At 38.2% G+C, this 9,991-nt stretch overlaps 1 protein-coding gene across 1 annotated transcript in view; it reads right to left on the bottom strand.

Moving 5' to 3' along the window:
* Nucleotides 1-367: 367 nt before the first annotated feature.
* The window catches only part of LOC108788042 (V-type proton ATPase subunit S1-like), a 60,375-nt gene continuing 50,751 nt past the window's right edge, over nucleotides 368-9,991 (bottom strand). Inside the window, exons 9-10 of the mRNA XM_018557771.1 lie at nucleotides 9,697-9,940; nucleotides 368-759 (exon numbers count right to left, since the gene is read on the bottom strand). Coding sequence (XP_018413273.1) covers nucleotides 550-759; nucleotides 9,697-9,940 — 454 coding nt within the window. The 3' untranslated portion in view covers nucleotides 368-549. The remainder of the gene's footprint in view (nucleotides 760-9,696; nucleotides 9,941-9,991) is intronic.

The following is a 9,991-nucleotide window of genomic DNA, read 5'->3' as shown; positions in this document are numbered from 1 at the left end:
GGGAGGGGGCGGGTACAGATGGATCTGCCTCTAGATAGGTAGAGCCAGCTGTTACTCGCGCAGCTGGGCGGATCCAGACATAATTGTCGGGATCCGCTTCAGATGCGGCGTCTCAGTATACCGCGAGCTGTAGCTCCCGGTATACTGAGCTTAGGGTGACCGGAGGACGCTAGTTTGTGTCCTCCCGTTACCCTAAGGAGAACCATGGGGAAAAGCCCTTGTGAATTGGTGTTGAGAAGAATAACTTAATTATTAGTAGTTTATAAAGAAAAATTATTCCAAATAATGGACAATAGGATGATAAAGGAAACGAATACCAAGGAAATGTTCTATACTGTTTCCTCAGCAATATCTCAACAATATTGTTTTTTCATTTTCGATGTGGAACAACATATTGGATGTTTACTAAACACCAGTCAGTCATGATTTGAAATACTATAGCTTTGATTGTTGAACTGCTTTGGAGCAGAAAAATTATTTAATCATGGGCACAAATTGTGCAAGACGTGCACGTGGATATATTCATTCTAAAAGGACAAGCCACAAATTCTAGTCTCCTTGAGGAACAGACAATGCTGGACCTTTGGGGTCATCAAATTTATCATTTGTAGTTAGCTGCATAATCATTAAAATTCCATATGACAAGATCCACAACAGGATAACGGTAGACACAAGACCCATCCAAATGGCTGGAGTAAAAAATGAGGAGCAGTCACTTGCATAGGAGAAAAGGTTGTTCTTGATGTTGAATCCTTGAATCTGTAAAATATAAACTATGTGTTACTACTTAGGTCATGTCTCAGAACCTTGTGAATATTTATGTCCACTGGCCTAAACAATTTGATCTAGAAATGTATAAACTGATTTATTGAAAATGCTCATAAGATGTACTTCCTCAGTGCAGTGACACATTTTCAATTCATTCTGTGAACATGCACTTCCTTATCTCACCTCTTTATCTAAGCCTGTCATCTCAATTACAACTCCATGTGTGAACTTCCCACAATGCAACATCATCATTGCTTGCTTGAAGCAATGCGTGATGGGATACGTAGTCTTGAGAAATCAAGAGTGCATCATGTCAAGCAGCAGGAAACAGATGCACAGAGCTCTGGGAATCCAGGAAGTTGTTGAAAGTGATGGGCAGATGGAAGGCAGAGCTCAGTACATACAAATGTTTCAAGTAAGCTTTGATTGCATTATTGCAAGTTTGTGGAATGTGGGGTTATGGATTTGGAGTGTTTTTGTGCTCTCTGGTTTGACATTTTACATTTTTGACATTTATTTATTTAACTTTTAAGACAATACATTGAAGCACTGCAAAAAAAAGAAGAAACTCACAAACGAAACTTATAAACGGTTGAACCACAGGCCAATTTGTGTGACGTTGAGGGCTTTAGCTTTATTTTTCCATAAGGTTAAACTTCCCTGTAGTTTTTAGATCTGTTATGGCTCCAACTTCAATTCAGGCCTTTTATTCATGGATAGAGAAATCTGGACTGCAGCCAAAAATATACTGTATATAAAAAGCCTTTTTTTTCTCTTTTTAATGAATCAGATTGGGGTGCTGCTGCTGTATTTAAGCCAGCCATAATGTAGCAGTAAAAAAAAAATTAATTACGCTGGGAAAATTTGCGATGCCAGAATATTACTCTCCTGAAACACCACATACAGTTTAAATCAAGCATGCCATTGAAAGTATTGGTGTTTTCCCCCTGTCATCCTCCAAGTCATACTAAAAGGTGGACCCTCTCCCCCTGTAGAGTATTTTTTTTTGCATTGATACATGTCCTCCATGACAGTGCCCAGCCCCCCCACGCTCTTTGTTTGACAAGCCCTTGCCTATTATTTTGGAAAAAGGCTACAGTTATTTTTCATGATTTGATTTACAGCCTTCAGTAGGGTTTGGATTTAAGTTTGCAGATTTTAGATTTTACGATGGGTTCGACAAATGCTCCACAAAGCAAACCTAGGTACATTACCTCATCCCTTCCAACCACTTCTTGTGACAAGCCCAAAAGAATATTTATTTGTACATTGTCATGAGGCATCTGCAGATCTGACCTTCCTGAGCTGAAGGCTGGTCCATTGATGTCCCTCTTATGTGATATGGGTCATGCTTCTTTTCCAGCAATCACCACTCTAGCTTTATTCACAGATGCAGGACAAGACTAATTGTCACTGCAGCAGTCTTTCAGGTCATCTTACCAATCACCCATAAGGGTGAGACAGGAAACATATTTTCTAAACCTTTCTTATGATCAGCTGGCTGGATCCTGACTATTGTGGTAACATGAATAAGAAAGAAAATGCCGAGCACAAGGATGACTGAGGTCAAGGCAAATGTTCAATTTTTTTTAAATAATATTATAAAACCAAATATTAGGGAAGTTGTACAAGAAAGAGCATGTTTTAAGTTATTTCAACCCTTTCTTAGCCTTGCTACTGCACCAAGCTGTTTTATCCATGACATGCTGGAGCTGTTCTTAATGTTTTTTGAATCACAACTACAAGCATATTTTAAACATCATGCACTGCCTAATAGATATATATAATTAATATTAGTTAAACATTACTCATATATAAAGGATAAATAAAGTAAATTATGAATGTAAGATTTTCAGCTTTTTTTCATATAGTACATAGTAGGGGGTTATTCTCTAAAGAGCCAAAGGATCCAGCCGTAGCTTCGGCTGATCCTTCTGCTCTCTTCGGCCACCTCTGCCCTACGGTACTGTATTCACAATAGCCCGTACAGCAGCCAAAGACAGCCAAGTGGCTCACCCGAGCCGAAGGCATATGCTTCGGCTCGAGTGAGCCAAAGTGACAGCCAAAGCGTGGAGAAAGGTCGGCCGAAGCCAACCAATCTCCACGCAAATGACAGCTGGGCGGAGCCAGCAGTGATCTCACGGCTGGCTCCGCCCAGTTGTTATTCATTGGCTCGGACCTGCTAGAAGACTCTGGCAGGTGCCGGCCAATAGGAAACAGTTGGGCAGAGCTAGCTGTCACTGCTAGCACCGCCCAATTGTTTTTCTTTTGCCTCTGTCAGATGCCTCATTATGCGGCTGGAGTCCATCGCATGTGGTTGGGTCGGCATGCGGCGTTTTAAAATTATTTATATATAGATATAGATATATATATATATATATTTAATTTTCCTTTTTTTTTACATTTTTTAAATCATTTTTCAACTTGTTTTTTTTTTCTTTCTTTTCACTCATTTTCTATTCTGCTTGGTACCTCGGAGGAATAGCCATGTATATATGTTTTGTATATATCACACAAGCCAGTATTCTGGAGACCAAGTTTAAAGAAAAGGGGTATAAAGAAAGGGAAGTGAGGAATACTAAAGATTTAGTTGGCAGAATGGAGAGTGACCAACTTTTGAGAGGAAATAAGACACAAGGAGAGGAGACTTGCTACCACTTGTCCTTTATAACTAATTATACCGCTCAATACAGACACTGTGAGAAAATTATCAAGAAACACTGGGGAATTTTAAAGATGGATAGGATAATTGGCCCTTTAATTTCCAAGAAACCACAAGTTATATACAGAAAAGCACCCTCCCTTAAAGATAGGCTGGTACACAATGTAGTAGACCCACCACCAAAGATTAAGAATTATTTTGGAGGGGTGGGATTCTATCCTTGTAAGAACTGTAAATGTTGTAGAATAACCAAAAAGGGGGGAAATGGAAGAAAAACACATTTCATTTCAAATTCAAATGGAAGACAATTCGAAATCAAAGAATTTGTTTCCTGCCATACATCATACGTAACCTACGTATTGGAGTGCCCTTGTGGCCTACAATACGTAGGTAGGACTACTAGAGAATTACGTATAAGAATTGGGGAGCATATAAATAATAAAAAAATTGATTTGATCAGCATAGCGTTTCAAAACATTTTAAACAGGTCCACAATAAAAACCCTTCGTTGTTGACTTTTTATGGAGTGGACAGAGTATTCAGCCAGTGGAGAGGTATTAATAGAACTAGAATGATCTCACAGAATGAGACGAAAATGGATCTATATGCTGGATACAATGTATCCTAGGGGTTTGAATGTTGAATTGGACCTAAACTGTTTTATCAGTAACTGCTGAGGTGGAAATCACTGGAGATTGATATAAGTCCTTTGTATGCTATCCACCTTCCCTCTTTTGGAGAGTGAAGGATGTATTAACTTTTAGTTTCTGGGATAAAAATACAAAATCCTTCCTTGGTATCTTTAGGTTGCCATGCTGGCAAGATGGCCAATTATATGTTAAATGTGAGGTTATTATGCAATCTATTTATCAGAGGATAACGGTATATTTCATGTGTGGGCCCATTAGTTTTAAATGGGATAGAATGACATCTGATGGGAGGTTTGGAATATAGTTTCAAGATAATGAATATGTGTTAATTTGAATACCTATCATGAGGGGTTAATGCAAATTTATGGAAATTTATTTATGAGCCTAAAGATCCTAATGACCTATAGTACCATCTAGGGGGTTGTAGATCTTGAATCTAATATTATACATGTTTTATACTAGGATGCTTTTAGTTAATGATTTTATAAGATACACATTGGGTAGTAGAAATATGGTAGATTCCTATATATGGACCAAAGGAAACTCCCATCGGGATATGCAAATGTAATATCTGGGTATGTAAATGTGGTATCTGGGAAATATAAAAGGAAATAGAGTCAGTGTGTATGCTACCCTTGAGAAAGTCCATTGGACTTTCTTCAGCTCATACAAGCCGATTTTATGTTTTTACAGCGCTGAAAAACTCTTTTAAATGTAACTGTTCTGATTTTTATGAATAAACTATCATCTAGCAGTTTTACACTATGTGCGATCTTGGTTTTCTATTTTGAGCGGAAAAGAGAGATTTGGGAGAGACATCGGGCGGACTCATCATTTTCAGCTGTTGGTGATTCGGTGGAGAGGGAGACATCGGACACCAGGGAAGTTTGCAGAGCGTTTAAAGACCAATGGGTGGTCAGAATTATCTGGTGAGTGTGCTAGTGTTTGTGCACCTGGAGGTGGATCGCTGTTGATTAATTGTCGAGGAATTGAAGCACAGAAGTCACGAGTGATTGTGGAACTTTATATGCAATGATTATTTGACTCACTGATGTAATACAAAGAAAGTGAACACAAGGATTTCATCACATTTTTATTTTTGATCATATCATTTTTGGGAAAATTTTTATATGGACTATATATAAGTTGGAGTGAACATTTTGTATAATTGTCACTAAGTATATACAATTAGAGTTTATAATATTAGAGATAGCGCAGTGTTTTTTTGTTTAATAAGATTATCGCATTTAACCCAGGCTATATAAACCATTTAAAGATTTTATTAAAACCTGTCTTCAGGTTAAAAAAAAATCCCTATGCAATGGGGCTACCCCCGCACTGCAAGGTGCTAACTGCTCGTTGATATATAGGGGAGCTGCGTTCAGGTCTTTTTCGTGCCTGATCCTCGCTCCCCCAGCTTGCTTCTTCCCCCTCCACTCCTGTTATGGACTGTCCCTCAGCATCCTCATGGATAATATAGAGCTGTGGGCCCTGCATTAGACATGATGACATCAAGAGGCATCCAACCACAGAAGAGGAGGGGGAAAGAAGCTGAGGGGGCCGGTCTTGTAGTCTGCAGGAGCAGTGATCAAGTAAGTAAAAGTCCTTTACACAGCTCCCCTAGGTATTAATGAGCAGTGAGGGGGCAGCCCCACTTCAATGGCAGTTTTTGTTTACCTGGAGATGGGCTTTTAAAACTATCTTATCAAACTTGCTATGTTTTTGAAAAATATTCTGTTACATTAAAATGTTCATAGTAAAGATCTGAAGATCAACTATAACTGACAATAAAAATTAAAAATAAACATTTTTAGGTGTATTTTACTAAAGGATCGTGTTTATGCTGGCTGGGAAAACCTATGCATGCTTCAAACTACCAGTTTCATGTAGGGTAATTCAAAAAATTCTCCTGCACATTTATTGGACCTTTATAAAAATTGCTCCTCTAATAAATCAATCCCATGTCATCAATTCCCAGTTTCTCTAAGAATTATGTGAAATACAGAGCTCTGTTCAGAGCTGTTTTCCTAATATTAAATATATTTTTTGCAAACAATCTTGTTTTGCTGTTCATGGGGAAGACGGCCAAAACATTCATAGCCCTATCATAAAAATAAATCTTAGAAAATCAGCTAATCAGATAGCGGTGTTGAAGGACAGATAATGCCATACAAAATACATATCACAAGTGATACATCTATTTCACTTAATCCAATTCATAGCAGGCCAACACCACAAGGGTTTCTTCAGAAAATATCATAAATAGCACTGTATATTATCTCAGCATACTATGCAGTAAAACAAGATTTGTTAGAGCCAATAAATCATCCTTCTATCACAAAATGTGTGAGAATATACAGGTACTTCAGCTATGAAAGCTCTCACCCAGCCCTAAGAAAACTTTAATATTACAATATCTTTTATCTAACACCCATTTATTGTGGGGGAAAGCTAGGATTCCCATCAGCTCTATAACCATAAACTGTCTATATCTGCCTCTTAGATTCTCCCGCGGATGAGAAATCTCCCCAGGTAGGCCGCCCTGAAAACAATAAAAACCTAACAGAGTTTTTTATATGTATGATATTAAATTGTTCTCTCCATTTGAAAATACTTGCTAACTGACTGTCATAACTATCTGTCTATCTATCTGTTGTCAGTACTTTCTGACCTGAACCAAGTGGACCAAGTCCTGACTCAACTTCATTGGTTTCACACTTTTCACAGGTCAGAGACTAATACAATATTGAAGCCAGCACCAGCCAAGCATGTACACGTTTCTACATATTTCAATCAGTACAGACTTACTATAATGAACACAAATTGATAATCATTTCTCCCTATATTCATTAATGCAGTCTATTCTCTCACTGCTGTTCGGGATCTTTCAGAATAGCCCGAACAGCAGTGAGAAGCCTGCCGGAGGTCCAGATGTTGGATCGGCTGAGTCGAACTCCTTCTGCACTTCGGGTCAGCCGAACATGCTGAGCATGTTTGGCTGATCCGAAGCCACACGAAGCAAGCCGATGTACTGCTGATTTCAGCCGATATACGGCTGAAATCAGCCGTACCAGCCTGAAGTGAATAGCCGAACAGTGTTCGGCTCACTTCACTTCTGATCGGTCATTCACTCGGCTGCCTTCGGCAGCTTTGTGAATAGACCCCTATGTGGTTCTCCAGTCTATGGAATTAATTTGTAAGCTGAAGTCTGCTATGTAGTTTAGTTATTGCAGCTCAGTAATAAACTACCGTTGTTTAGAGTTTTATTACAAAATTCATAAATATTAACTAAAAAAATACATAAACATGCCAGATGTTAGTTAGCACATGTCATAGTCATGAAATCGTATTCTTCCTATACAAATCTAAAAAGTTTACCTTGAGTTTTACTTTAAGCAAACATCTTAGTGAATTTCACTAATTCTTACAGTTATGCACAAGCTGCAGTAGCCACAAATGATAAGAATCCCATCTGCCACTGAGGTAGTTCAAACAAATAATACATATCAGAAGAATCTGGTAATGACACATGCACATAATATCAAATGAGTTGGTGATAAGTTAAGAACTGTGTACTCTAATGTTTTCCTTCTACTGCCCAGGGCTGTTACTGCAGTTGGTGCTCTGTCTAGGTATTTTTTTAGCTTGTTAATGAAAAATCACAGTTTCTATAAACCGACAGATTGTTCTCTACATAGCCCATAGGTAAGGATAAAATACAAATCTATCTTGACATTTTTTTTTTAAACAAAATATTGCACATGACTGGATTTTACAATACATAAAAAATAGGAATGGAAAGTTCCATTATCAGTGTAAAAACTTTTTATAAATTGGTGACATATAAATTACAGTTTTTATTTGAACTGAATTGTTTTTTAATTATGTTGATTCACTAGTTCATTGACCTGATTAAGGCTGAGGGCTAAACAGGTGATTAAATCTCTTGGCTACAGTGCTGCAGTTGTCTCATTTGCAGCACAGTGAAATCAATGGGATGCTAACAAGATAACTGTCGACAAACAGCTAAATCTCTCAGCAGCAGAGAGATTTAATCACCCAGGGAAACTATGGTGCAGTTTATTGGAAAGTAATTTCATATTTTACATGCTTGTTACTTCAAATTTTCATAACTGAATATCTTTCTATATATGTCATATAAACTGTCAGCAGAGACTAATAACTCACACTGATATGACTGAGTGATGCCACTGACTGATTCCTGAATAAAATAATGCCAGAGGTTTGTGCAAATCAATGTCTACTGAAAGACATATTAGTACAGATCACAGATTTTCCTAATTCTTTCTGCATCTGGCTCCAGCCTTCATTGATTCTGCCTCACATTATCATTGCTAGTGGCCTTGGTATTGCTCCAGAAATGGCCACCAATTCCCATTTGCATGTATTCTTCTAGTTCAGTATCTGTCTTTAAACATAGGTAGCTTTGTTATGAATGTGTGTCCTGTCTTCACTTAGAAGGTCCTTCTAGAGCAGGTATCTCAAAGCAAAAATGTCTAAAAGAGTTTCAAACAATGGACTGTTCAGGGCCTATTCACACCTTATACAATAGAGAAAATAACTAAAGATACATATATGTATGAATGTGCAACCGTGTAAAAGCAGGTGCAACTGTGCAACTATGTAATGAGATATTGACCGTTTCAGTCTGTACTGCTGTGTTGTGTAGGGCAAGATTTCTGGCACAAGCTGGAAGAAACCAGAAAGTTCTCTGGGCTAGGGAGACTGATATAGGGAAGATAAAGATGAGTTCCTGTGCTAGCCACCATGGTGGAGCAGTTGTCTGAAGAGCAGTGACACAGTAAGCCTACAGGTACATGAGCAATTAAATCTATTTGCTGCTAAAATATTTAACTAAAAGCACATTCATATCAATGTGTTGCAAATGGGGATACTGGCAATTTATCAGCAGTAAAGTGATTTAATTGCTCATGTAGTCTTAGGCTTACTCAGCGGTGTCCCTAGTCTCTTTGCCGCCTGAGACAGCACACACAGGGGGGGGTGGGGGGGCGTTTGGCCAGCTTCCCGCCCAGCTCCTGGCAACCAGTAACATCACATCTCCCTGACCGGCTCTTAGCAAGCTGGGATGCTCTCCCCAGAAAAGGGATGGCACTGGGCACTATGGCACTGTGCACTATACAACAAACATGGCGTTATAGCCCTTTTAACTCCTAATGGCAAAGAAGTGGTTGTACTGGAATAAATTTGTGTATGAGCTAGTGTCAAGTTTTTAACTGCTGAAATATAAGGATAAGTATAGTGATATGTCGCAGAGAACTTTGTCTTCTTATGGAAAATAATTGTGTTCAGTAAACCTTCAGTAATTATCGATTCCTGCTGATTCTGAGTTTTTCTCAGGTTCCTATGCCAATATAAACTATCCTGTATCAAATCCACTTAGACAAAGAGAAAAAAATTATAGAGGATGAGGAACCTGTGTTTTCAAAGTGCTTGAATAATGAATTGTAATTGTGCTGTTACAAGAATTGGATCATAATGAACAAGCCTCGTACATTAGCCTCCCCCGAGTCTAAAAAGGACACAATTTTATCAATTATACATTTGTATTTGAAAATTAGCACAGACTTTTCTTACCTGGAACTCAGTAATAGTTATTAGCCAGTTGTTAGCTTCAGTGTTGGTGGGAACAAGTCTCTCTGCAGTCAAATAACTTGTCCCCACTTCCTGGCAGTGGTAGGAGTACTCTGCTGGTGAGGAGGCATAAGAAGTTTGGAATGAAGCATTTCTCAGAATATCTTGATTAGGGATTATTAGAACAGATTCTAATTTGAACCAGTTTCTTGCAGAGCCAGTGTAGAACATATTAGTCATAACAAATCTAGAAAGAAATGATAAAATAATCATATAAGTAACATTACAAACAAATTTA

The sequence above is a fragment of the Nanorana parkeri genome, unplaced genomic scaffold (assembly GCF_000935625.1).
Source record: "Nanorana parkeri isolate BGI_ZX_2015 unplaced genomic scaffold, ASM93562v1 scaffold301, whole genome shotgun sequence".
NCBI lineage: Eukaryota > Metazoa > Chordata > Amphibia > Anura > Dicroglossidae > Nanorana > Nanorana parkeri.
This window is presented reverse-complemented; position numbering and strand designations above follow the sequence as displayed.